Source organism: Lissotriton vulgaris, unplaced genomic scaffold (assembly GCF_964263255.1).
Source record: "Lissotriton vulgaris unplaced genomic scaffold, aLisVul1.2 SCAFFOLD_728, whole genome shotgun sequence".
In the NCBI taxonomy this organism is placed as follows: Eukaryota; Metazoa; Chordata; class Amphibia; order Caudata; family Salamandridae; genus Lissotriton; species Lissotriton vulgaris.
Genome location: NW_028248620.1, coordinates 743,230 through 770,621, shown reverse-complemented (window position 1 = coordinate 770,621; position 27,392 = coordinate 743,230). Strand labels below are relative to the sequence as shown.

The window sequence follows — 27,392 nt, the reverse complement described above, 5'->3', positions numbered from 1 at the left end:
CAACATTTCCCTCACGGGTGGAGGTGAAGAAATGAAAACACTTCACCTAGCCTAAAAGGTACATGCACCCATTTGAAATATCATGCCTTGGCCTGCAGAGACATGGGCACATTTCTATTCACCAAACACACGTTTTAGTGATAATTGTGAAATTATGATGTGCTCAGCTGCAAGGGGACAATGGCACTCCTTCTACCCAGAACTACGGAGCTCGGCATAGGGTAAGATTGCAGCCTTTCCCCTTGGATTTGAGGGAAGCGTTTTACCTCTCCGCCTGCATCCAAGGGGAAAACCTGCAATCTCCCCCTGCGCGTAGTTCCATAGCCCTGGGTAGAAGGAGCAACTGTATCCCTTTGAAGATTAACATCTCCAAATGTTACATGTGTCACAAAAAATGGTGCCTGGAGGTTAGAAATAGGCCAAAGGCATTGCATGCCTTTCCTGATAATGCAAAGGGGTGAAATACACTTCATTGGGCATGTGAAGTGTTTTGTTTTCACACCTCCAGCCAGGGGTGAAACCTGAAATCTTACCCTGCGCTGAGCTCCATATCCCTGGGTAGTAGGTGCCAGTTCATCCCCTTGAAGTTGAAAACCTGCATATGTCACAAGCATCAGTAAAACTGGTGCCCGGAGCCAGGAAACAAGCACAAGGCCTTGCAGGCCTTGTCCTGATACTGTAAAGGGGTGCACTTCACTTTATTGACCATGTGAAGGGTTTTCTTTTCACACCTCTAGCCAGGGGAATAACCAGAAATCTTACCCTGCGCGGAGCTCCTTAACCCTGGGTAGAAGGTGTGACTTACTCCCCTTGAAGCTTAACACCACCAAATGTCACAGATATCAGTAAAATTGGTGCCTGAAGGCTGGAAGTAGGCCCAAGGCCTTGCAGGCCTTTTCCTGTTACTGCAAAGGAGTTAAATACACTTTGCTGAGTATGTAAAGTGCTTTCGTTTCAAACGTGCAGCTAGGGGTGAAATCTGTAATCTTACCCTGCGCTGAGCTCCATAACCCTGGGTAGAAGGTGCGTCTTCATCCCCTTGAAGTTGAACACCTACAAATGTCACAACTATCAGTACAACTGATGCCTGGAGGCTGGAAGTAGGCCCAAGGCCTTGCAGGCCTTTCCTGATACTGTGAAGGAGTGAAATACACTGTATTGGGCATGTGAAGTGTTTTGCTTTAACACCTCCAGCAGGGGTGAAACCTGAAATCTTACCCTGCGCTGAGCTCCATGACCCTGGGTAGACAGTGTGACTTCATACCCTTGTAGCCTAACAACCCCAAATGACTTAGGTATCGGTAAAACTGGTGCCAGAAGGCTGGAAACACACCCAGGGCCTTGCAGGCCTAGCTCCGACACTGTAAAGGAGTTAAATGCACTTTGGTGTGTATGGTAAGTGTTCTATTTTCACACCTCCAGCCTGGGGTGAAACCTGAAATCTTACCCTGCGCGGAGCTCCATTACACTGGGTAGAAGGTGCGACTACATCCCCTTGAAGCTGAACACCTCCAAATGTCACAAGTTTTAAAAACACAGGTGCCTGGAGGCTGGAAACAGGCAAAAGGCCTTGTTTTGATACTGTAAAGGAGTGAAGTACACTTTATTGAGCATGTGAAGTGTTGTGCTTTATCAGCTCCAGCAAGAGGAATAACCTGAAATCTTACCCTGCGCTGAGCTCCTTAACCCTGGGTAGAAGGTGTGACTACTTCCCCTTGAAGCTTAACACCACTAAATGTCACAGGTATCAGTACAATTGGTGCCTGGATGCTGTAAGTAGTCCCAATGCCTTGCAGGACTTTTCCTGTAACTGCAAAGTAGTTAAATACACTTTGCTGAGTATATGAAGTGCTTTGTTTTCAAACCTCCAGCTAGGGGTGTAATATGGAATCTTAATCTGCGCGGAGCTCCATAACCCTGGGTAGAAGGTACAACTTCATCCCCTTGAAGCTTAACACCTCCAAATGTCCCAAGTTTCAGTAAAACTGGTGCCTGGATGCTGTAAGTAGGCCCAAGGCCTTGCAGGCCTTTTCCTGGAACTGCAGAGGAGTTAAATACACTTTGTTGAGTATATGAAGTGCTTTGTTTTCAAACCTCCAGCTAGGGGTGTAATCTGGAATCTTACCCTGCGCGGAGCTCCACAACCCTGGGTAGAAGGTACAACTTCTTCCCCTTGAACCTTAACACCTCCAAATGTCGCAAGATTCACTAAAACTGCTGCCTGGAGACTAGAGGTAGGCCCAAGGCCTTGCAGACCTTTCCCTGTAACTGTAAAGGGGTTAAATACACTCTGTGGTGTCTGAGATGTGTTGGTTATTCACACATGCAGGCAGGGGTGATACCTGAAATCTTACCCTGCGCGGAGCTCCATAACCCTGGGTAGAAGGTACAACTTCATACCCTTTGAAAGTTAACACCTCCAAATGTCACAAGAATCAGTAAAACTGGTGCCTGGATGCTGTAAGTAGTCCCAATGCCTTGCAGGACTTTTCCTGTAACTGCAAAGTAGTTAAATACACTTTGCTGAGTATATGAAGTGCTTTGTTTTCAAACCTCCAGCTAGGGGTGTAATATGGAATCTTAATCTGCGCGGAGCTCCATAACCCTGGGTAGAAGGTACAACTTCATCCCCTTGAAGCTTAACACCTCCAAATGTCCCAAGTTTCAGTAAAACTGGTGCCTGGATGCTGTAAGTAGGCCCAAGGCCTTGCAGGCCTTTTCCTGGAACTGCAGAGGAGTTAAATACACTTTGTTGAGTATATGAAGTGCTTTGTTTTCAAACCTCCAGCTAGGGGTGTAATCTGGAATCTTACCCTGCGCGGAGCTCCACAACCCTGGGTAGAAGGTACAACTTCTTCCCCTTGAACCTTAACACCTCCAAATGTCGCAAGATTCACTAAAACTGCTGCCTGGAGACTAGAGGTAGGCCCAAGGCCTTGCAGACCTTTCCCTGTAACTGTAAAGGGGTTAAATACACTCTGTGGTGTCTGAGATGTGTTGGTTATTCACACATCCAGGCAGGGGTGATACCTGAAATCTTACCCTGCGCGGAGCTCCATAACCCTGGGTAGAAGGTACAACTTCATACCCTTTGAAAGTTAACACCTCCAAATGTCACAAGTATCAGTAAAACTGGTGCCTGGATGCTGTAAGTAGGCCCAAGGCCTTGCAGGCCTTTTCCAGGAACTGCAGAGGAGTTAAATACACTTTGCTGAGTATATGAAGTGCTTTGTTTTCAAACCTCCAGCTAGGGGTGTAATCTGGAATCTTACCCTGCGCGGAGCTCCACAACCCTGGGTAGAAGGTACAACTTCATCCCCTTGAAGCTTAACACCTCCAAATGTCACAAGATTCATTAAAACTGCTGCCTGGAGGCTGGAGGTAGGCCCAAGGCCTTGCAGACCTTTCACTGTAACTGTAAAGGGGTTAAATACACTTTGTGGTGTCTGTAATGTGTTGGTTATTCACACATCCAGCTAGGGGTGACATCTGAAATCTTACCCTGCGCGGAGCTCCATAACCCTGGGTAGAAGGGACAACTTCATCCCCTTGAAGCTTAACACCTCCAAATGTCACAAGATTCATCAAAACTGGTGCCTGGATGCTGGAAGTAGGCCCAAGGCCTTGCAGGCCTTTTCCTGGACCTGCAAAAGAGATAAATACACTGTGCTGAGTATGTAAAGTGCTTTATTTTCAAACGTGCAGCTACGGGTTAAATCTGGAATCTTACCCGGTGCGGAGCTCCATAACTCTGGGTAGAAGGTACAACTTCATCCCCTTGAAGCTTAACACCTCCAAATGTCACAAGATTCATTAAAACTGCTGCCTGGAGGCTTGAGGTAGGCCCAAGGCCTTGCAGACCTTTCCCTCTAACTGTAAAGGGGTTAAATAAACTTTGTGTTGTCTGAGATGTGTTGGTTATTCACACATCCAGGCAGGGGTGATACCTAAAATCTTACCCTGCGCGGAGCTCCATAACCCTGGGTAGAAGGTACAACTTCATACCCTTTGAAGGTTAACACCTCCAAATGTCACAAGTATCAGTACAACTGGTGCCTGGATGCTGGAAGTAGGCCCAAGGCCTTGCAGGCCTTTTCCTGTTACTCTAAATGAGTTAAATACACTTTGCTGAGTATGTAAAGTGCTTTCTTTTCAAACGTGCAGCTAGGGGTGAAATCTGGAATCTTACCCTGCGCGGAGCTCCATAACCCTGGGTAGAAGGTACAACTTCATCCCCTTGAAGCTTAACACCTCCAAATGTCACAAGATTCATTAAAACTGCTGCCTGGAGGCTGGGGGTAGGCCCAAGGCCTTGCAGACCTTTCCCTGTAACTGTAAAGGGGTTAAATACACTCTGTGGTGTCTGAGATGTGTTGGTTATTCACACATCCAGGCAGGGGTGATACCTGAAATCTTACCCTGCGCGGAGCTCCATAACCCTGGGTAGAAGGGACAACTTCATCCCCTTGAAGCTTAACACCTCCAAATGTCACAAGATTCATCAAAACTGGTGCCTGGTTGCTGGAAGTAGGCCCAAGGCCTTGCAGGACTTTTCCTGTAACTGCAAAGTAGTTAAATACACTTTGCTGAGTATTTGAAGTGCTTTGTTTTCAAACATCCAGCTATGGGTGAAATCTGGAATCTTACCCTGCGCAGAGCTCCATAACCCTGGGCAAAAGGTACAACTTCATCCCCTTGAAGCTTAACACCTCCAAATGTCACAAGATTCATTAAAACTGCTGCCTGGAGGCTGGAGGTAGGCCCAAGGCCTTGCAGACCTTTCCCTGTAACTGTAAAGGGGTTAAATACACTCTGTGGTGTCTGAGATGTGTTGGTTATTCACACATCCAGGCAGGGGTGATACCTGAAATCTTACCCTGCGCGGAGCTCCATAACCCTGGGTAGAAGGTACAACTTCATACCCTTTGAAAGTTAACACCTCCAAATGTCACAAGTATCAGTAAAACTGGTGCCTGGATGCTGTAAGTAGGCCCAAGGCCTTGCAGGCCTTTTCCTGGAACTGCAGAGGAGTTAAATACACTTTGCTGAGTATATGAAGTGCTTTGTTTTCAAACCTCCAGCTAGGGGTGTAATCTGGAATCTTACCCTGCGCGGAGCTCCACAACCCTGGGTAGAATGTACAACTTCATCCCCTTGAAGCTTAACACCTCCAAATGTCTCAAGATTCATCAAAACTGGTGCCTGGATGCTGGAAGTAGTCCCAATGCCTTGCAGGACTTTTCCTGTAACTGCAAAGTAGTTAAATACACTTTGCTGAGTATATGAAGTGCTTTGTTTTCAAACCTCCAGCTAGGGGTGTAATCTCGAATCTTACCCTGCGCGGAGCTCCATAACCCTGGGTAGAAGGTACAACTTCATCCCCTTGAAGCTTAACACCTCCAAATGTCACAAGATTCATTAAAACTGCTGCCTGGAGGCTGGAGGTAGGCCCAAGGCCTTGCAGACCTTTCCCTGTAACTGTAAAGGGGTTAAATACACTTTGTGGTGTCTGAGATGGGTTGGTTATTCACACATGCAGGCAGGGGTGATACCTGAAATCTTACCCTGCGCGGAGCTCCATAACCCTGGGTAGAAGGTACAACTTCATACCCTTTGAAAGTTAACACCTCCAAATGTCACAAGAATCAGTAAAACTGGTGCCTGGATGCTGTAAGTAGTCCCAATGCCTTGCAGGACTTTTCCTGTAACTGCAAAGTAGTTAAATACACTTTGCTGAGTATATGAAGTGCTTTGTTTTCAAACCTCCAGCTAGGGGTGTAATATGGAATCTTAATCTGCGCGGAGCTCCATAACCCTGGGTAGAAGGTACAACTTCATCCCCTTGAAGCTTAACACCTCCAAATGTCCCAAGTTTCAGTAAAACTGGTGCCTGGATGCTGTAAGTAGGCCCAAGGCCTTGCAGGCCTTTTCCTGGAACTGCAGAGGAGTTAAATACACTTTGTTGAGTATATGAAGTGCTTTGTTTTCAAACCTCCAGCTAGGGGTGTAATCTGGAATCTTACCCTGCGCGGAGCTCCACAACCCTGGGTAGAAGGTACAACTTCTTCCCCTTGAACCTTAACACCTCCAAATGTCGCAAGATTCACTAAAACTGCTGCCTGGAGACTAGAGGTAGGCCCAAGGCCTTGCAGACCTTTCCCTGTAACTGTAAAGGGGTTAAATACACTCTGTGGTGTCTGAGATGTGTTGGTTATTCACACATCCAGGCAGGGGTGATACCTGAAATCTTACCCTGCGCGGAGCTCCATAACCCTGGGTAGAAGGTACAACTTCATACCCTTTGAAAGTTAACACCTCCAAATGTCACAAGTATCAGTAAAACTGGTGCCTGGATGCTGTAAGTAGGCCCAAGGCCTTGCAGGCCTTTTCCAGGAACTGCAGAGGAGTTAAATACACTTTGCTGAGTATATGAAGTGCTTTGTTTTCAAACCTCCAGCTAAGGGTGTAATCTGGAATCTTACCCTGCGCGGAGCTCCACAACCCTGGGTAGAAGGTACAACTTCATCCCCTTGAAGCTTAACACCTCCAAATGTCACAAGATTCATTAAAACTGCTGCCTGGAGGCTGGAGGTAGGCCCAAGGCCTTGCAGACCTTTCCCTGTAACTGTAAAGGGGTTAAATACACTTTGTGGTGTCTGTAATGTGTTGGTTATTCACACATCCAGCTAGGGGTGACATCTGAAATCTTACCCTGCGCGGAGCTCCATAACCCTGGGTAGAAGGGACAACTTCATCCCCTTGAAGCTTAACACCTCCAAATGTCACAAGATTCATCAAAACTGGTGCCTGGATGCTGGAAGTAGGCCCAAGGCCTTGCAGGCCTTTTCCTGGACCTGCAAAGGAGATAAATACACTGTGCTGAGTATGTAAAGTGCTTTATTTTCAAACGTGCAGCTACGGGTAAAATCTGGAATCTTACCCGGTGCGGAGCTCCATAACTCTGGGTAGAAGGTACAACTTCATCCCCTTGAAGCTTAACACCTCCAAATGTCACAAGATTCATTAAAACTGCTGCCTGGAGGCTTGAGGTAGGCCCAAGGCCTTGCAGACCTTTCCCTCTAACTGTAAAGGGGTTAAATAAACTTTGTGTTGTCTGAGATGTGTTGGTTATTCACACATCCAGGCAGGGGTGATACCTAAAATCTTACCCTGCGCGGAGCTCCATAACCCTGGGTAGAAGGTACAACTTCATACCCTTTGAAGGTTAACACCTCCAAATGTCACAAGTATCAGTACAACTGGTGCCTGGATGCTGGAAGTAGGCCCAAGGCCTTGCAGGCCTTTTCCTGTTACTCTAAATGAGTTAAATACACTTTGCTGAGTATGTAAAGTGCTTTCTTTTCAAACGTGCAGCTAGGGGTGAAATCTGGAATCTTACCCTGCGCGGAGCTCCATAACCCTGGGTAGAAGGTACAACTTCATCCCCTTGAAGCTTAACACCTCCAAATGTCACAAGATTCATTAAAACTGCTGCCTGGAGGCTGGGGGTAGGCCCAAGGCCTTGCAGACCTTTCCCTGTAACTGTAAAGGGGTTAAATACACTCTGTGGTGTCTGAGATGTGTTGGTTATTCACACATCCAGGCAGGGGTGATACCTGAAATCTTACCCTGCGCGGAGCTCCATAACCCTGGGTAGAAGGGACAACTTCATCCCCTTGAAGCTTAACACCTCCAAATGTCACAAGATTCATCAAAACTGGTGCCTGGTTGCTGGAAGTAGGCCCAAGGCCTTGCAGGACTTTTCCTGTAACTGCAAAGTAGTTAAATACACTTTGCTGAGTATTTGAAGTGCTTTGTTTTCAAACATCCAGCTATGGGTGAAATCTGGAATCTTACCCTGCGCAGAGCTCCATAACCCTGGGCAAAAGGTACAACTTCATCCCCTTGAAGCTTAACACCTCCAAATGTCACAAGATTCATTAAAACTGCTGCCTGGAGGCTAGAGGTAAGCCCAAGGCCTTGCAGACCTTTCCCTGTAACTGTAAAGGGGATAAATACACTTTGTGGTGTCAGTAATGTGTTGGTTATTCACACATCCAGCTAGAGGTGACATCTGAAATCTTACCCTGCGCGGAGCTCCATAACCCTGGGTAGAAGGTACAACTTCATCCCCTTGAAGCTTAACACCTCCAAATGTCACAAGATTCATCAAAACTGGTGCCTGGATGCTGGAAGTAGTCCCAATGCCTTGCAGGACTTTTCCTGTAACTGCAAAGTAGTTAAATACACTTTGCTGAGTATATGAAGTGCTTTGTTTTCAAACCTCCAGCTAGGGGTGTAATCTGGAATCTTACCCTGCGCGGAGCTCCACAACCCTGGGTAGAAGGTACAACTTCATCCCCTTGAAGCTTAACACCTCCAAATGTCGCAAGATTCACTAAAACTGCTGCCTGGAGACTAGAGGTAGGCCCAAGGCCTTGCAGACCTTTCCCTGTAACTGTAAAGGGGTTAAATACACTCTGTGGTGTCTGAGATGTGTTGGTTATTCACACATCCAGGCAGGGGTGATACCTGAAATCTTACCCTGCGCGGAGCTCCATAACCCTGGGTAGAAGGTACAACTTCATACCCTTTGAAAGTTAACACCTCCAAATGTCACAAGTATCAGTAAAACTGGTGCCTGGATGCTGTAAGTAGGCCCAAGGCCTTGCAGGCCTTTTCCTGGAACTGCAGATGAGTTAATTACACTTTGCTGAGTATATGAAGTGCTTGGTTTTCAAACCTCCAGCTAGGGGTGTAATCTGGAATCTTACCCTGCGCGGAGCTCCACAACCCTGGGTAGAAGGTACAACTTCATCCCCTTGAAGCTTAACACCTCCAAATGTCTCAAGATTCATCAAAACTGGTGCCTGGATGCTGGAAGTAGCCCCAAGGCCTTGCAGGACTTTTCCTGTAACTGCAAAGTAGTTAAATACACTTTGCTGAGTATTTGAAGTGCTTTGTTTTCAAACATCCAGCTATGGGTGAAATCTGGAATCTTACCCTGCGCAGAGCTCCATAACCCTGGGCAAAAGGTACAACTTCATCCCCTTGAAGCTTAACACCTCCAAATGTCACAAGATTCATTAAAACTGCTGCCTGGAGGCTAGAGGTAAGCCCAAGGCCTTGCAGACCTTTCCCTGTAACTGTAAAGGGGATAAATACACTTTGTGGTGTCTGTAATGTGTTGGTTATTCACACATCCAGCTAGGGGTGACATCTGAAATCTTACCCTGCGCGGAGCTCCAAAACCCTGGGTAGAAGGGACAACTTCATCCCCTTGAAGCTTAACACCTCCAAATGTCACAAGATTCATCAAAACTGGTGCCTGGTTGCTGGAAGTAGCCCCAAGGCCTTGCAGGACTTTTCCTGTAACTGCAAAGTAGTTAAATACACTTTGCTGAGTATTTGAAGTGCTTTGTTTTCAAACATCCAGCTATGGGTGAAATCTGGAATCTTACCCTGCGCAGAGCTCCATAACCCTGGGCAAAAGGTACAACTTCATCCCCTTGAAGCTTAACACCTCCAAATGTCACAAGATTCATTAAAACTGCTGCCTGGAGGCTAGAGGTAAGCCCAAGGCCTTGCAGACCTTTCCCTGTAACTGTAAAGGGGATAAATACACTTTGTGGTGTCAGTAATGTGTTGGTTATTCACACATCCAGCTAGAGGTGACATCTGAAATCTTACCCTGCGCGGAGCTCCATAACCCTGGGTAGAAGGTACAACTTCATCCCCTTGAAGCTTAACACCTCCAAATGTCACAAGATTCATCAAAACTGGTGCCTGGATGCTGGAAGTAGTCCCAATGCCTTGCAGGACTTTTCCTGTAACTGCAAAGTAGTTAAATACACTTTGCTGAGTATATGAAGTGCTTTGTTTTCAAACCTCCAGCTAGGGGTGTAATCTCGAATCTTACCCTGCGCGGAGCTCCATAACCCTGGGTAGAAGGTACAACTTCATCCCCTTGAAGCTTAACACCTCCAAATGTCACAAGATTCAGTAAAACTGGTGCCTGGATGCTGTAAGTAGGCCCAAGGCCTTGCAGGCCTTTTCCTGGAACTGCAGAGGAGTTAAATACACTTTGTTGAGTATATGAAGTGCTTTGTTTTCAAACCTCCAGCTAGGGGTGTAATCTCGAATCTTACCCTGCGCGGAGCTCCATAACCCTGGGTAGAAGGTACAACTTCATCCCCTTGAAGCTTAACACCTCCTAATGTCACAAGATTCATTAAAACTGCTGCCGGGAGGCTGGAGGTAGGCCCAAGGCCTTGCAGACCTTTCCCTGTAACTGTACAGGGGTTAAATACACTCTGTTGTGTATGTGATTTGTTGGGTTTTCACACATCTAGGCAGGCAAGCATCACAAAAACAGGTGGCTGGAGACAGGCCCAAGGCCTTGTCCTGATGCTATAAAGGGGTGAAATACACTTTGACCATGTAAAGTGTTTTCTTATCAAACCTCCAGCCAGGGGTATAACCCGAAATCTTACCCTGCGCGGAGCTCCATAGCCAAGGTTAGTAGGAGCAACTGTATCCCTTTGAAGATGAACTCAACCAAATGTTACAATTATCACTAAACAGGCCCACAGCCTTGTGCTGATACTGTAACAGGGGTGAATCTCACCCTGCGCGGAGCTCCATAGCCCTGTGTAGAAATAGCCACTTTGTGCCTGCAGGCTAGAAATGGGCTTGGGACACTGAAGGCTAGAATCTGATAATGTAAAATACCTTTTGAATGAAGGTATTTTTTTTTTGGCAGACCTCCAGCTAAGGGGGAAAACCGGAAATGTTACCCGAATCGGAGCTCACCAGCCCTGGGTAGGAAAAGTGACTTTGTCCCCTTGAACCTAAAGAGTTGGTATAAAATCAATTTAAAAAAAAAAGTGTATATATAGTTTTTTTTTGCTTACCTCCAGCTAAGGGGGAAAACCGGAAATGTTACCCGAATCGGAGCTCCATAGCCTCGGGTAGAAACAGTGACTTTGTCCCCTTGAACCTAGAGAGTTAAAAAAAAAAAAAAAATGTTTATATATAGTAAAAAAAATACAATACAATAGAAATATGTGTTTGTAGGTTTTTTTTTTTTTTTTTTGGGCCGACCTCCAGCTAAGGGGGGAAACCGGAAATGTTACCCGAATCGGAGCTCACCAGCCCTGGGTAGGAAAAGTGACTTTGTCCCCTTGAACCTGAAGAGTTAGTATACAATGAATTAAACAAAAAAAATTGTATATATCGTTTTTTTTTCTGTTTTGCTTACCTCCAGCAAGGGGGAAAACCGAAAATTTTACCCGAATCGGAGCTCCCCAGCCCTGGGTAGAAGTAGTGCCATTGTCCCCTTGAACCAAACTGTCCACACAGAAAAAAACTGAAACGGGTGCTTAAAGACCCACAGGGACCCGTAAACGGTCATGCTGGTTCGCCGCAAGAATCAGGATGCCACAGCCTCTTCCTATGGGCCTGCATGGGAACTCGACTTCATCGACCATTAAGCCCCCACGCAGAGCCCTGGACTGGGGACCTAAGGCGTGTGTAGACCGCCCCAGGGTCCCGTTATCCTGGGGCGACGAAACTCGGGAGATAAGGCAGGTTTAGCCCTGCCCAGGGGCCCGCCGTCTTGGAGGCCTGGACTGGGGGACCTATGCCGACTATTAAGCCCCCACGCAGTGGGGGCTTACAGAGCCTGGGCAGGAGACAAAGTTGGAGTTAGCGCGGCCGTTCCGCCGCCCGGCCATCTGGTCGCCAGGCTCACTGGGCCATCTGGTCACTGCACAACGGTGCGACCAGATGGCCCACTGAGCCATGCGACCAGATGGCCGATCGGCGGAACCGCCGCGTTAACCCCAACTTTGTCTCCCGCTCTGGTGCTGTAACCCCCCACTACGTGGGGGCTTAATAGTCGGCATAGGTCCCCCAGTCCAGGCCTCCAAGACGGCGGGCCCCTGGGCAGGGCTAAACCTGCCTTATCTCCCGAGTTTCGTCGCCCCAGGATAACGGGACCCTGGGGCGGTCTACACACGCCTTAGGTCCCCAGTCCAGGGCTCCATGACGGTGGGCCCCTGAACCGGGCTGAACCCGCCTTAGGTTACCAGTTCAGGGCTCCATGGTGGCGGTCCCCGGGGCCGGGCTAAGCACGCCTTATCTCTCCGGTTTCGGGGCCAAGGACAACGGGACCCTGGGGCGGGCTAAACACGCCTTATGGTCCCCAGTCCAGGGCTCCATGATGGCGGGCCCCTGGGCAGGGATAAACACGCCTTAGGTCCCCAGTCCAGGGCTCCATGATGGCGGAGCCCTGTGCCGTGCTAAACCTGCCTTATCTACCCAGTTTCGGGCCTCAGGATAAAGAGACCCTGGGGCGGGCTACACACGCCTTAGGTCCCCAGTCCATGGCTCCATGATGTAGGTCCCCTGAACCCGCCTTAGGTTACCAGTTTAGGGCTCTACGGTGGCGGACCCTGGGCCGGGCTGAACCCGCCTTCCCGAGCAGAGTGGCTGCGGAGCAAATCCCCGGGTTCCCTCCATCCTCCCCTCCCGACCGAGTGGGGGCCTAGATAGGAGCCCTGCGCTGCGGGAATAATAGTTCATAGACCCAGCTCTCACAAGACATGGTGGTCGGCTCTTAAAAGAGCCTTTGGGTTGTTTTGTCTTTTTTTTCCGTGGGCAAGTCGAGTGTTTAACCGCCGAATCCGTAGAGGGTGCGGCCCTGGCGCTTCAGGGCATAGACCACATCCATGGCGGTGACGGTCTTCCTCTTGGCGTGCTCGGTGTAGGTGACGGCGTCCCGGATCACGTTCTCCAGGAAAACCTTCAGCACTCCGCGGGTCTCCTCGTAGATGAGGCCGGAGATGCGCTTGACTCCGCCACGGCGCGCCAGGCGGCGAATGGCCGGCTTGGTGATGCCCTGGATGTTGTCCCGGAGCACCTTGCGGTGCCTCTTGGCGCCGCCTTTGCCGAGCCCCTTCCCTCCTTTGCCGCGTCCAGACATGTTCTCCTCTCGGTGCTGTGAGCAGAAGTGATAGCTCCAGCCCCCGCACCGGCTGATTATATGGAGGAGCTGCGGACCTGCGAGGGAGTCCAAGCGCCCGCCCTGTGAGGCGGGAGAGCCCGGCCCCGGCCCGCCCTCTGCAGGGAGCGGGGGCTGGAGAGGCCGTTGCCGTTTGAAAAAGAGCGGGCTCCCAGCCCGCCTTTGTTATGGCGGGCTGGCTCAGCAGCTGCCGCCAGTGCACAGATCACAGTGAAACACACGCACACGCCTCCCTTCCCGGCCCCCACTTGTGACCGCAGCCCGCCTAAACCTCTCGTTCCGTGCCCCTGCCAAGATGAACCGAAGCCTCGGACATGTTTCAATGGAGCCCACACCGGCTCCACCCCGCTGTGTGACACCGCCTGCAACCCCGTAACACCGTCCACGTCTCGCGCCCAAGGCACCTCCCTTCCCGGCCCCCACTTGTGACCGCAGCCCGCCTAACCCTCTCGTTCGGTGCCCCCTCCCAATATGAACCGAAGCCTCGGACTTGTTTCAATGGAGCCCTACACCGGCACCACCCCGCTGTGTGACACCGCCTGCAACCCCGTAACACTGTCCAAGTCTCGCGCCCAAGGCACCCCTTTTCCCGGCCCCCACTTGTGACCGCGGCCCGCCTAACCCTCTCGTTCCGTGCCCCTCCCAATATGAACAGATGCTTAGGACATGTTTCAATGGAGCCCACACCGGCTCCTCCCCGCTGTGTGTGACTGCCTGCAACCCCGTAACACTGTCCACGTCTCGAGCCCAAGGCACCTCTCTTCCCGGCCCCTACTTGTGACCGCGGCCCGCCTAACCCTCTCTTTCGGCGCCCCCTCCCAATATGAACAGAAGCCTCGGACATGTTTAATGGAGCCCAACACACGTTAAAGGCCTCACCGGCACCACCCCGCTGTGTCTGGCCGCCTGCAATCCCGTAACGGTCCCCATCTCGCGCCCGGTTGTGTCGTCTGCCCCAAAAAGATGCCAAATAAATATAGGATTTTTATTAGAAAAAACATTATGGATATCGGACTCGAAGCTGGGCTTTGGGGACGGGGGCAACATTTATATGCAGGGCCGAGGGCTTGGAGTGTGTCCCACCTATGAAGCGACGGCGCGGGCGCTGCCGCATCTATGAAGCCGCCAGAGTAACACCTCGGCACGGATACGCTCTTTGATGGAGTCTGTGGATGGCCCTGAAAAGAGCCTTTGTGTTTAGGGTGTATTTCCACGGGGGTCTGCGGGCCTTTACTTGCTTGCTTTGCCCTGTGCCTTGTGGCTCTCGGTTTTCTTGGGCAGCAGCACGGCCTGGATGTTGGGCAGGACTCCTCCCTGGGCGATGGTGACTCGGCCCAGCAGCTTGTTCAGCTCCTCGTCGTTGCGGATGGCCAGCTGGAGGTGTCTGGGGATGATGCGGGTCTTCTTGTTGTCCCGGGCGGCGTTGCCAGCCAGCTCCAGGATCTCGGCGGTCAGGTACTCCAGCACTGCAGCCAGATAGACGGGGGCACCGGCGCCCACCCTCTCGGCGTAGCTTCCCTTACGGAGCAGTCTGTGCACACGGCCCACGGGGAACTGGAGCCCGGCTCTGGAAGAGCGTGTCTTGGCCTTGGCGCGGGCCTTTCCTCCCTGCTTTCCGCGTCCAGACATGGCGATCGATGTACAGTCTCAGTCACACAACAGCGAGAATGATACTGCTCTTTTTGCTGGACTCGGTAATATAAAGACTTCGGGTGCGTCTGATTGGTTGACAGCTAGTCGTTGATAGTACTTCTCATTGGAGGAAGGCGTGCTATGGTTTAGCCAATCAGTGTCCCAGAACCGCATTACAATAGGAAGTGGGGGCCCGGCCTATACCTGCCAATGAGAAGGGAGAGCCGGGAAGAAGCTGCTTTGCACGCCCTGGCTATAAATACAAGTGGGGCCGCCCAAACATGATTTCTCTCGGCTCCACAGCACGCGGTGAAAGATCCTCGACCATGCCTGAACCAGCCAAGTCCGCGCCGGCTCCCAAGAAGGGCTCCAAGAAAGCGCTCTCCAAGCCGCCCAAGAAGGACGGGAAGAAGCGCAAGAGGAGCAGGAAGGAAAGCTATGCCATCTACATTTACAAAGTGATGAAGCAGGTGCACCCGGACACCGGCATCTCTTCCAAGGCCATGGGCATCATGAACTCCTTCGTGAACGACATCTTTGAGCGCATCGCTGCAGAGTCTTCCAAACTGGCTCTCTACAACTCGCGGCGCACCATCACCTCACGGGAGATCCAGACCGCAGTCCGCCTTCTGCTGCCCGGAGAGCTGGCCAAGCACGCCGTGTCGGAGGGCACCAAGGCCGTCACCAAGTACACCAGCGCCAAGTAAGGCTTCCAGGCGCACCCCAACGAACACAACGGCTCTTTTAAGGGCCAACCACTTCCTCCCCTAAGAGCTAATGTAACCCTAGTATGACAGAAGAATATGTGTTTTTATAAGGGTAATGTTGAGCGCAGATAGCGCCGCTCTCCCGGGGTTTGCTGCACACCGAGGGACGATGGAGCAGGCAGCCCGTTTTGCCTCTTTCAATAAACATGTCTATATGAATGAGCCCTCCCTGGGACCAAGTGCCACCTATGCACTGTAATGTAACGATGACGTTATATAAACCTGCTGGCAATTCACACAGCTACTCCCGGGCAATTTGCTTTCCATGTTATGGGCGAGCAGCTTTAATGTGTGCCGGTTTAATTAGCGTTGTGTTTGTATTTCCAGACCCAGGGGAACGGCTACAATACGCCCCGGGGCAAACGCTACCGAAATCAGACACATGAACCCCATGTACCGGGAGCCCAGATGCCTCATAGCGCTGGCTTGTGACCAGCGGATCCCTGCCGCCATTAAATGATGGGCACATTGACGAGGTGTTTGTGCACTGTGAAGACGGAAGGCTCTGGTCACCCCCAGAGCCTGTATAAGTTGCCCAGTACTCGTGGTACTCTCAGAACCCGATGTACCGGGAGCACAGATGCCCAAAAGCGGTGGCTTGTGACCCGCGGATCCCTACCACAACCCTCTACCCAAACAACGCTTCAAATGAAGGGCACGTGGAAGAGGTGTTTGTGCACTGTGGACACCGAGTGCTCTGGTTTCCCCAGAAGCGGTATAAGTTGCCCGGTGCTCGTGGTATTCACAGCCCCTCCTCCCTAACCTGTAGGCCATGCCATGGCAGATAAGAGAAGCTCAAAGGTGACAGGGTGGTGGCCCTTAAAAGAGCCGTTGTGGTGGTTGTTCGGGTCGGTCTGTCTCCTTAGGCTCTCTCGCCTCGGATGCGACGGGCCAGCTGGATGTCCTTGGGCATGATGGTCACCCTCTTGGCGTGGATGGCGCACAGGTTGGTGTCCTCGAAGAGCCCGACCAGGTAGGCCTCGCTTGCCTCCTGCAGGGCCATGACGGCGGAGCTCTGGAAGCGCAGATCGGTCTTGAAGTCCTGGGCGATCTCCCTCACCAAGCGCTGGAAGGGCAGCTTGCGGATGAGGAGCTCGGTGGACTTCTGGTAGCGGCGGATCTCGCGGAGAGCCACGGTGCCGGGCCGGTAGCGGTGAGGCTTCTTGACTCCCCCGGTGGCAGGCGCGCTCTTGCGAGCTGCCTTGGTGGCCAGCTGCTTGCGGGGCGCTTTGCCGCCGGTGGACTTGCGGGCTGTCTGCTTGGTGCGGGCCATGGCGGGAGCGGTCTCTCTCAGCGACGAGCGAGGAAGAATGGCGTCTACCGGGGAAAGAGCTCTATTTATGCCCTCACAGACGGAGGGCTGCTCTGGTTGGCTGAAGAGACCGCCCTACGTTCGAAAATAGCCCGCGGTGTACAACGATTGGTTACTGAACGGGAGGCTGCAGCCTAGCTGTCCAATGAGCTGTGGATAAAAGAGAAGCCTCCGGTTGAATGACGTGAGTTGGAGCCGGAGCCGGAGCCCGCGCCTCGGCCAGCCTTTGTCTCCGTGTCCGTCCATCCACTACTAGTCACGCCGACGACTCGACCCCGGTCCCCCGGGAGAGGAGCCCGAGATGTCATAAGCACACTGCCCTTATCACCCTGGAACACTCCCCCGTTACCTGCGCTCGAGTCTGCCCGGGTACAGTGAAAGCACCAACACACACACACACACACGTTTATAATAAACCCCGGTCTTATGACTCCCAGACCCCCTTCTTACCCGCCCCTGCTCACCCTGGAACACTCCCCCGTTACCTGCTGCTCGATTGAAAGAGCACAATCCTCTGCTTTATGCAGACACTACATCGAGTCTGCCCGGGTACAGTGAAAGCACCGAGACACACACGTTATTGCACATGCATTATAAACGGAGGTCTTATAACTCCCAGACCCCCTTATTGTCTATGTTATACCGATTTCAATCCACGCAGCCCCGAAAGAGCCGTTTATATGGCCAAGATCACACGCGGCACTCGCGCGTGGAAAGGTGCCCTATGGATGCATTGTGCGGTTTATTTTTGAGAAGTGGGGCATTGGGTGGGTGCAAAGGTGGGGATGAACACGCTCTCTTCTAGACAGGGTGGTGGCCCTTAAAAGAGCCGTTGTGTTTGCAGTGTCTCGGTGCAAGCCCTTACTTCTTCTTGGGCGCTGCCTTTTTGGGCTTCGCTGCTTTGGGCTTGGCTGCCTTGGGTTTGACTACCTTGGCAGGGCTTTTCTTGGCTACTTTGGGCTTCGCCGCCTTGGCTTTCGCTGGGCTCTTGGCAGCCTTCTTGGCGGGGGCAGCCTTGGGCTTCTTGGGGCTCTTGGCTGCTGCTGGCTTCTTGACCTTCTTCGGGCTCTTCTTGACCCCCGCGGGAGCCTTTTTGGGCTTCTTGGCGGCAGGGGCTGCTTTCTTGGCGGCTGGCTTCTTGGTCTTGGAGGCTGACTTCTTGGCCGCCTTCTTACCTTCCAGCTGCTTCTTATTCACCTTGAAGGATCCGGAGGCCCCGGTGCCCTTCAGCTGAGCTAGGGCGCCTTTGCTGACCAGGCTCTTGAGGGAGACCTTGACGCGGCTCTTGTTCTTGTCCGCATCGTAGCCGGCGGCGGTCAGCGCCTTCTTCAGGGCCACCAGGGAGACTCCCTTCCTCTCGGCCGAGGCGGTCACGCACTTCAGGATGAGATCGGACACGCTGGGACCGGAAGGCTTCTTGGCCTTGGAGGCCCCCGCTGCTTTCTTCTGCTTCTTCTTGGGGGCGACCTCAGCGGGAGGAGCCGCGGCGGCTGGAGCGGTTTCTGCCATTGCTATGCAAGTCTCGACGCTGACGCTGTCACAGAACGGAAATGTACCTCGGCCCGAGCCCCGTGCATATATAGGGAGGAGCCAGCCCCTGATTGGTCCCGAGGAGAGAGGGCTGTGCGAGGCGCACTCGGCTCTCTGCTCCGAGCTGACATTTGTGTTTCCTACCATCGGAGTTTCAAAGTTTTAAACCACAATCCGTTAAACACACGCTCCCGTGCACACATGAAAAGAAGCCCAGCTTCAGCCCCTTCCCGTGCCCGCCCCCGTTTCAGCCGACCCCGTCCACAGAGGCTTGCAATCCGCCGTGAATCTCTGCCCTCCCCCGGTGGCTGACGCCTCCGTGACCGGAATCCCGGGCTCCGGGACCCTTTTCCCCGGTCCACCCTCGCGCTCTGAGGCCGGGAGCGGCGGCCCGCGGGCGGGAGGGGCCTCCTGCAGGGAGCGGGCCAAGTGGAGTCACCATGGGGCTCCGGGGGCCGCGGGGAGCGCCTCCTGCACCGGGCCGAAGTAACACAGGGCTCCGCCGGCCGAGCGCGGGGAGCGGAGACAACGCCAGAGAGACCCGGCCCCCCGGGGGCCAGGGGGGCCCTCGCCGCGCGCCTGCACCCTCGGCTGTGGCACCCAAGGCTCCGGGGCAGCCGGGGGGACTTTCACAAGCAGCGGGGCACGGTCCGGCATCAAGACTCACGGGCATCACAAGGCGGCTGCGCGCTGGTAGCTTCACATGCAGGCCGAGGGCATTCACTGCCAAGCACCGAGCTGGACGAGACGGGGGCACAGTAAACATAATAAACACACAGTGACACCATAGAGGCAGGCGGCCGAGTCAGACCTACATGCTTAATGGCACCCAGAGTGAGAGCAGAGGGTGTGAATGCACCTGAAACGGTGACCCCAGTACCTGCACGGAGGCCCTCTGCTGAGCTGATTTTCACAGCTGGAGTTAGGTTTACATGTCAGGTGACATCTTTGGACGGGACCCGACCATAACAACGCGGTCAAAACACCGCTGTACATTTCGATCGCTGCATTTACAACGCAAGTCTTCTCCACGACTTGCACGGGAGGGCGCACTAGACTAAGGAATAGTGCGATTTGCAATTCCAACACCTTCCCTACCTTACTTAGGCTGGAGTTGGAATAGTAAATCATACTATTCCTGAGTGTAGAGCGCCCTCCCGCGCAAGTCGTGGAAAGCCCCTAAAACAGCAATGTAATGTACCGCAATCTGATTGTTACAACATACATCCCACACTACAGAGTGAGGCCTTTGACTATCACTGTTGTATTGAGCTCGATGGCTGGGGTGGGGACCACTCCTGAATCAAATGGGATGTCAAGAGTGCGACCTGTGCCCACAAATCAGATTCTGCGCATGGCAGCCTGGTTGAGGTCTAATTACAGGGTTTCGCCTTATATGTAGGTAGAAGGAAACACAAAGAAAACACTTCACATAGTCCAAAACGTACATGAACACCATTCACAGTTTCAGATCTTACCCTTCAGGTACCCAGGCCCATTCCTAGCTTCCAGGAACCTGTTCTAGTAATATATCTGACACAATGAGGTTTCCAGAATCAAGGGGACAAAGTCAGTCCTTCTACCCCGAGATATGGAGCTCCGCACAGGGAAAGATTTCACGCCTTTCCCTGGGATGGAGGTGTAAGAATAAAATACTTCACATGGACCAAAACTGCACAAAAAAACAGTCACCATATCAGAATAGAGCCTTCAGGGCACTGGGGCATTTCTAGCCTCCAGGGACCTGCTTTAGTGATATTTGTGACATTATGGGGTTTTCCGATTCAAGGGCACTAAGTCACTCCTTCTACCCAGGGATTTGGAGCTCCACGCAGGGCAAGATTCAACATTTCCCTCACGGGTGGAGGTGAAGAAATGAAAACACTTCACCTAGCCTAAAAGGTACATGCACCCATTTGAAATATCATGCCTTGGCCTGCAGAGACATGGGCACATTTCTATTCACCAAACACACGTTTTAGTGATAATTGTGAAATTATGATGTGCTCAGCTGCAAGGGGACAATGGCACTCCTTCTACCCAGAACTACGGAGCTCGGCATAGGGTAAGATTGCAGCCTTTCCCCTTGGATTTGAGGGAAGCGTTTTACCTCTCCGCCTGCATCCAAGGGGAAAACCTGCAATCTCCCCCTGCGCGTAGTTCCATAGCCCTGGGTAGAAGGAGCAACTGTATCCCTTTGAAGATTAACATCTCCAAATGTTACATGTGTCACAAAAAATGGTGCCTGGAGGTTAGAAATAGGCCAAAGGCATTGCATGCCTTTCCTGATAATGCAAAGGGGTGAAATACACTTCATTGGGCATGTGAAGTGTTTTGTTTTCACACCTCCAGCCAGGGGTGAAACCTGAAATCTTACCCTGCGCTGAGCTCCATATCCCTGGGTAGTAGGTGCCAGTTCATCCCCTTGAAGTTGAAAACCTGCATATGTCACAAGCATCAGTAAAACTGGTGCCCGGAGCCAGGAAACAAGCACAAGGCCTTGCAGGCCTTGTCCTGATACTGTAAAGGGGTGCACTTCACTTTATTGACCATGTGAAGGGTTTTCTTTTCACACCTCTAGCCAGGGGAATAACCAGAAATCTTACCCTGCGCGGAGCTCCTTAACCCTGGGTAGAAGGTGTGACTTACTCCCCTTGAAGCTTAACACCACCAAATGTCACAGATATCAGTAAAATTGGTGCCTGAAGGCTGGAAGTAGGCCCAAGGCCTTGCAGGCCTTTTCCTGTTACTGCAAAGGAGTTAAATACACTTTGCTGAGTATGTAAAGTGCTTTCGTTTCAAACGTGCAGCTAGGGGTGAAATCTGTAATCTTACCCTGCGCTGAGCTCCATAACCCTGGGTAGAAGGTGCGTCTTCATCCCCTTGAAGTTGAACACCTACAAATGTCACAACTATCAGTACAACTGATGCCTGGAGGCTGGAAGTAGGCCCAAGGCCTTGCAGGCCTTTCCTGATACTGTGAAGGAGTGAAATACACTGTATTGGGCATGTGAAGTGTTTTGCTTTAACACCTCCAGCAGGGGTGAAACCTGAAATCTTACCCTGCGCTGAGCTCCATGACCCTGGGTAGACAGTGTGACTTCATACCCTTGTAGCCTAACAACCCCAAATGACTTAGGTATCGGTAAAACTGGTGCCAGAAGGCTGGAAACACACCCAGGGCCTTGCAGGCCTAGCTCCGACACTGTAAAGGAGTTAAATGCACTTTGGTGTGTATGGTAAGTGTTCTATTTTCACACCTCCAGCCTGGGGTGAAACCTGAAATCTTACCCTGCGCGGAGCTCCATTACACTGGGTAGAAGGTGCGACTACATCCCCTTGAAGCTGAACACCTCCAAATGTCACAAGTTTTAAAAACACAGGTGCCTGGAGGCTGGAAACAGGCAAAAGGCCATGTTTTGATACTGTAAAGGAGTGAAGTACACTTTATTGAGCATGTGAAGTGTTGTGCTTTATCAGCTCCAGCAAGAGGAATAACCTGAAATCTTACCCTGCGCTGAGCTCCTTAACCCTGGGTAGAAGGTGTGACTACTTCCCCTTGAAGCTTAACACCACTAAATGTCACAGGTATCAGTACAATTGGTGCCTGGATGCTGTAAGTAGTCCCAATGCCTTGCAGGACTTTTCCTGTAACTGCAAAGTAGTTAAATACACTTTGCTGAGTATATGAAGTGCTTTGTTTTCAAACCTCCAGCTAGGGGTGTAATATGGAATCTTAATCTGCGCGGAGCTCCATAACCCTGGGTAGAAGGTACAACTTCATCCCCTTGAAGCTTAACACCTCCAAATGTCCCAAGTTTCAGTAAAACTGGTGCCTGGATGCTGTAAGTAGGCCCAAGGCCTTGCAGGCCTTTTCCTGGAACTGCAGAGGAGTTAAATACACTTTGTTGAGTATATGAAGTGCTTTGTTTTCAAACCTCCAGCTAGGGGTGTAATCTGGAATCTTACCCTGCGCGGAGCTCCACAACCCTGGGTAGAAGGTACAACTTCTTCCCCTTGAACCTTAACACCTCCAAATGTCGCAAGATTCACTAAAACTGCTGCCTGGAGACTAGAGGTAGGCCCAAGGCCTTGCAGACCTTTCCCTGTAACTGTAAAGGGGTTAAATACACTCTGTGGTGTCTGAGATGTGTTGGTTATTCACACATGCAGGCAGGGGTGATACCTGAAATCTTACCCTGCGCGGAGCTCCATAACCCTGGGTAGAAGGTACAACTTCATACCCTTTGAAAGTTAACACCTCCAAATGTCACAAGAATCAGTAAAACTGGTGCCTGGATGCTGTAAGTAGTCCCAATGCCTTGCAGGACTTTTCCTGTAACTGCAAAGTAGTTAAATACACTTTGCTGAGTATATGAAGTGCTTTGTTTTCAAACCTCCAGCTAGGGGTGTAATATGGAATCTTAATCTGCGCGGAGCTCCATAACCCTGGGTAGAAGGTACAACTTCATCCCCTTGAAGCTTAACACCTCCAAATGTCCCAAGTTTCAGTAAAACTGGTGCCTGGATGCTGTAAGTAGGCCCAAGGCCTTGCAGGCCTTTTCCTGGAACTGCAGAGGAGTTAAATACACTTTGTTGAGTATATGAAGTGCTTTGTTTTCAAACCTCCAGCTAGGGGTGTAATCTGGAATCTTACCCTGCGCGGAGCTCCACAACCCTGGGTAGAAGGTACAACTTCTTCCCCTTGAACCTTAACACCTCCAAATGTCGCAAGATTCACTAAAACTGCTGCCTGGAGACTAGAGGTAGGCCCAAGGCCTTGCAGACCTTTCCCTGTAACTGTAAAGGGGTTAAATACACTCTGTGGTGTCTGAGATGTGTTGGTTATTCACACATCCAGGCAGGGGTGATACCTGAAATCTTACCCTGCGCGGAGCTCCATAACCCTGGGTAGAAGGTACAACTTCATACCCTTTGAAAGTTAACACCTCCAAATGTCACAAGTATCAGTAAAACTGGTGCCTGGATGCTGTAAGTAGGCCCAAGGCCTTGCAGGCCTTTTCCAGGAACTGCAGAGGAGTTAAATACACTTTGCTGAGTATATGAAGTGCTTTGTTTTCAAACCTCCAGCTAGGGGTGTAATCTGGAATCTTACCCTGCGCGGAGCTCCACAACCCTGGGTAGAAGGTACAACTTCATCCCCTTGAAGCTTAACACCTCCAAATGTCACAAGATTCATTAAAACTGCTGCCTGGAGGCTGGAGGTAGGCCCAAGGCCTTGCAGACCTTTCACTGTAACTGTAAAGGGGTTAAATACACTTTGTGGTGTCTGTAATGTGTTGGTTATTCACACATCCAGCTAGGGGTGACATCTGAAATCTTACCCTGCGCGGAGCTCCATAACCCTGGGTAGAAGGGACAACTTCATCCCCTTGAAGCTTAACACCTCCAAATGTCACAAGATTCATCAAAACTGGTGCCTGGATGCTGGAAGTAGGCCCAAGGCCTTGCAGGCCTTTTCCTGGACCTGCAAAAGAGATAAATACACTGTGCTGAGTATGTAAAGTGCTTTATTTTCAAACGTGCAGCTACGGGTTAAATCTGGAATCTTACCCGGTGCGGAGCTCCATAACTCTGGGTAGAAGGTACAACTTCATCCCCTTGAAGCTTAACACCTCCAAATGTCACAAGATTCATTAAAACTGCTGCCTGGAGGCTTGAGGTAGGCCCAAGGCCTTGCAGACCTTTCCCTCTAACTGTAAAGGGGTTAAATAAACTTTGTGTTGTCTGAGATGTGTTGGTTATTCACACATCCAGGCAGGGGTGATACCTAAAATCTTACCCTGCGCGGAGCTCCATAACCCTGGGTAGAAGGTACAACTTCATACCCTTTGAAGGTTAACACCTCCAAATGTCACAAGTATCAGTACAACTGGTGCCTGGATGCTGGAAGTAGGCCCAAGGCCTTGCAGGCCTTTTCCTGTTACTCTAAATGAGTTAAATACACTTTGCTGAGTATGTAAAGTGCTTTCTTTTCAAACGTGCAGCTAGGGGTGAAATCTGGAATCTTACCCTGCGCGGAGCTCCATAACCCTGGGTAGAAGGTACAACTTCATCCCCTTGAAGCTTAACACCTCCAAATGTCACAAGATTCATTAAAACTGCTGCCTGGAGGCTGGGGGTAGGCCCAAGGCCTTGCAGACCTTTCCCTGTAACTGTAAAGGGGTTAAATACACTCTGTGGTGTCTGAGATGTGTTGGTTATTCACACATCCAGGCAGGGGTGATACCTGAAATCTTACCCTGCGCGGAGCTCCATAACCCTGGGTAGAAGGGACAACTTCATCCCCTTGAAGCTTAACACCTCCAAATGTCACAAGATTCATCAAAACTGGTGCCTGGTTGCTGGAAGTAGGCCCAAGGCCTTGCAGGACTTTTCCTGTAACTGCAAAGTAGTTAAATACACTTTGCTGAGTATTTGAAGTGCTTTGTTTTCAAACATCCAGCTATGGGTGAAATCTGGAATCTTACCCTGCGCAGAGCTCCATAACCCTGGGCAAAAGGTACAACTTCATCCCCTTGAAGCTTAACACCTCCAAATGTCACAAGATTCATTAAAACTGCTGCCTGGAGGCTGGAGGTAGGCCCAAGGCCTTGCAGACCTTTCCCTGTAACTGTAAAGGGGTTAAATACACTCTGTGGTGTCTGAGATGTGTTGGTTATTCACACATCCAGGCAGGGGTGATACCTGAAATCTTACCCTGCGCGGAGCTCCATAACCCTGGGTAGAAGGTACAACTTCATACCCTTTGAAAGTTAACACCTCCAAATGTCACAAGTATCAGTAAAACTGGTGCCTGGATGCTGTAAGTAGGCCCAAGGCCTTGCAGGCCTTTTCCTGGAACTGCAGAGGAGTTAAATACACTTTGCTGAGTATATGAAGTGCTTTGTTTTCAAACCTCCAGCTAGGGGTGTAATCTGGAATCTTACCCTGCGCGGAGCTCCACAACCCTGGGTAGAATGTACAACTTCATCCCCTTGAAGCTTAACACCTCCAAATGTCTCAAGATTCATCAAAACTGGTGCCTGGATGCTGGAAGTAGTCCCAATGCCTTGCAGGACTTTTCCTGTAACTGCAAAGTAGTTAAATACACTTTGCTGAGTATATGAAGTGCTTTGTTTTCAAACCTCCAGCTAGGGGTGTAATCTCGAATCTTACCCTGCGCGGAGCTCCATAACCCTGGGTAGAAGGTACAACTTCATCCCCTTGAAGCTTAACACCTCCAAATGTCACAAGATTCATTAAAACTGCTGCCTGGAGGCTGGAGGTAGGCCCAAGGCCTTGCAGACCTTTCCCTGTAACTGTAAAGGGGTTAAATACACTTTGTGGTGTCTGAGATGGGTTGGTTATTCACACATGCAGGCAGGGGTGATACCTGAAATCTTACCCTGCGCGGAGCTCCATAACCCTGGGTAGAAGGTACAACTTCATACCCTTTGAAAGTTAACACCTCCAAATGTCACAAGAATCAGTAAAACTGGTGCCTGGATGCTGTAAGTAGTCCCAATGCCTTGCAGGACTTTTCCTGTAACTGCAAAGTAGTTAAATACACTTTGCTGAGTATATGAAGTGCTTTGTTTTCAAACCTCCAGCTAGGGGTGTAATATGGAATCTTAATCTGCGCGGAGCTCCATAACCCTGGGTAGAAGGTACAACTTCATCCCCTTGAAGCTTAACACCTCCAAATGTCCCAAGTTTCAGTAAAACTGGTGCCTGGATGCTGTAAGTAGGCCCAAGGCCTTGCAGGCCTTTTCCTGGAACTGCAGAGGAGTTAAATACACTTTGTTGAGTATATGAAGTGCTTTGTTTTCAAACCTCCAGCTAGGGGTGTAATCTGGAATCTTACCCTGCGCGGAGCTCCACAACCCTGGGTAGAAGGTACAACTTCTTCCCCTTGAACCTTAACACCTCCAAATGTCGCAAGATTCACTAAAACTGCTGCCTGGAGACTAGAGGTAGGCCCAAGGCCTTGCAGACCTTTCCCTGTAACTGTAAAGGGGTTAAATACACTCTGTGGTGTCTGAGATGTGTTGGTTATTCACACATCCAGGCAGGGGTGATACCTGAAATCTTACCCTGCGCGGAGCTCCATAACCCTGGGTAGAAGGTACAACTTCATACCCTTTGAAAGTTAACACCTCCAAATGTCACAAGTATCAGTAAAACTGGTGCCTGGATGCTGTAAGTAGGCCCAAGGCCTTGCAGGCCTTTTCCAGGAACTGCAGAGGAGTTAAATACACTTTGCTGAGTATATGAAGTGCTTTGTTTTCAAACCTCCAGCTAAGGGTGTAATCTGGAATCTTACCCTGCGCGGAGCTCCACAACCCTGGGTAGAAGGTACAACTTCATCCCCTTGAAGCTTAACACCTCCAAATGTCACAAGATTCATTAAAACTGCTGCCTGGAGGCTGGAGGTAGGCCCAAGGCCTTGCAGACCTTTCCCTGTAACTGTAAAGGGGTTAAATACACTTTGTGGTGTCTGTAATGTGTTGGTTATTCACACATCCAGCTAGGGGTGACATCTGAAATCTTACCCTGCGCGGAGCTCCATAACCCTGGGTAGAAGGGACAACTTCATCCCCTTGAAGCTTAACACCTCCAAATGTCACAAGATTCATCAAAACTGGTGCCTGGATGCTGGAAGTAGGCCCAAGGCCTTGCAGGCCTTTTCCTGGACCTGCAAAGGAGATAAATACACTGTGCTGAGTATGTAAAGTGCTTTATTTTCAAACGTGCAGCTACGGGTAAAATCTGGAATCTTACCCGGTGCGGAGCTCCATAACTCTGGGTAGAAGGTACAACTTCATCCCCTTGAAGCTTAACACCTCCAAATGTCACAAGATTCATTAAAACTGCTGCCTGGAGGCTTGAGGTAGGCCCAAGGCCTTGCAGACCTTTCCCTCTAACTGTAAAGGGGTTAAATAAACTTTGTGTTGTCTGAGATGTGTTGGTTATTCACACATCCAGGCAGGGGTGATACCTAAAATCTTACCCTGCGCGGAGCTCCATAACCCTGGGTAGAAGGTACAACTTCATACCCTTTGAAGGTTAACACCTCCAAATGTCACAAGTATCAGTACAACTGGTGCCTGGATGCTGGAAGTAG

General features: G+C 50.6%; 4 protein-coding genes across 4 annotated transcripts; 1 reads left to right on the top strand and 3 right to left on the bottom strand.

Annotated features, from left to right (window-relative positions):
* Window positions 1-12,635: 12,635 nt before the first annotated feature.
* Window positions 12,636-13,023, bottom strand: LOC147663957 (histone H4). The gene has a single exon (XM_086950039.1). The coding sequence runs from the start codon at window positions 12,983-12,985 to the stop codon at window positions 12,674-12,676; it is 312 nt and encodes a 103-aa protein (XP_086806165.1). The 5' UTR covers window positions 12,986-13,023; the 3' UTR covers window positions 12,636-12,673.
* Window positions 13,024-14,254: 1,231 nt separating this feature from the next.
* LOC147663956 (histone H2A type 2-C-like) lies at window positions 14,255-14,653 on the bottom strand. Its single transcript, XM_086950107.1, has one exon. The coding sequence runs from the start codon at window positions 14,651-14,653 to the stop codon at window positions 14,255-14,257; it is 399 nt and encodes a 132-aa protein (XP_086806233.1).
* Window positions 14,654-14,971: 318 nt separating this feature from the next.
* LOC147663955 (histone H2B 1.2-like) lies at window positions 14,972-15,416 on the top strand. The gene has a single exon (XM_086950047.1). It carries the CDS (start codon window positions 14,983-14,985, stop codon window positions 15,361-15,363), a length of 381 nt encoding a protein of 126 aa, XP_086806173.1. The 5' UTR covers window positions 14,972-14,982; the 3' UTR covers window positions 15,364-15,416.
* An 869-nt stretch (window positions 15,417-16,285) lies between these two features.
* Window positions 16,286-16,696, bottom strand: LOC147663954 (histone H3). Its single transcript, XM_086950106.1, has one exon. The coding sequence runs from the start codon at window positions 16,694-16,696 to the stop codon at window positions 16,286-16,288; it is 411 nt and encodes a 136-aa protein (XP_086806232.1).
* Between the last annotated feature and the right edge of the window lie 10,696 nt (window positions 16,697-27,392).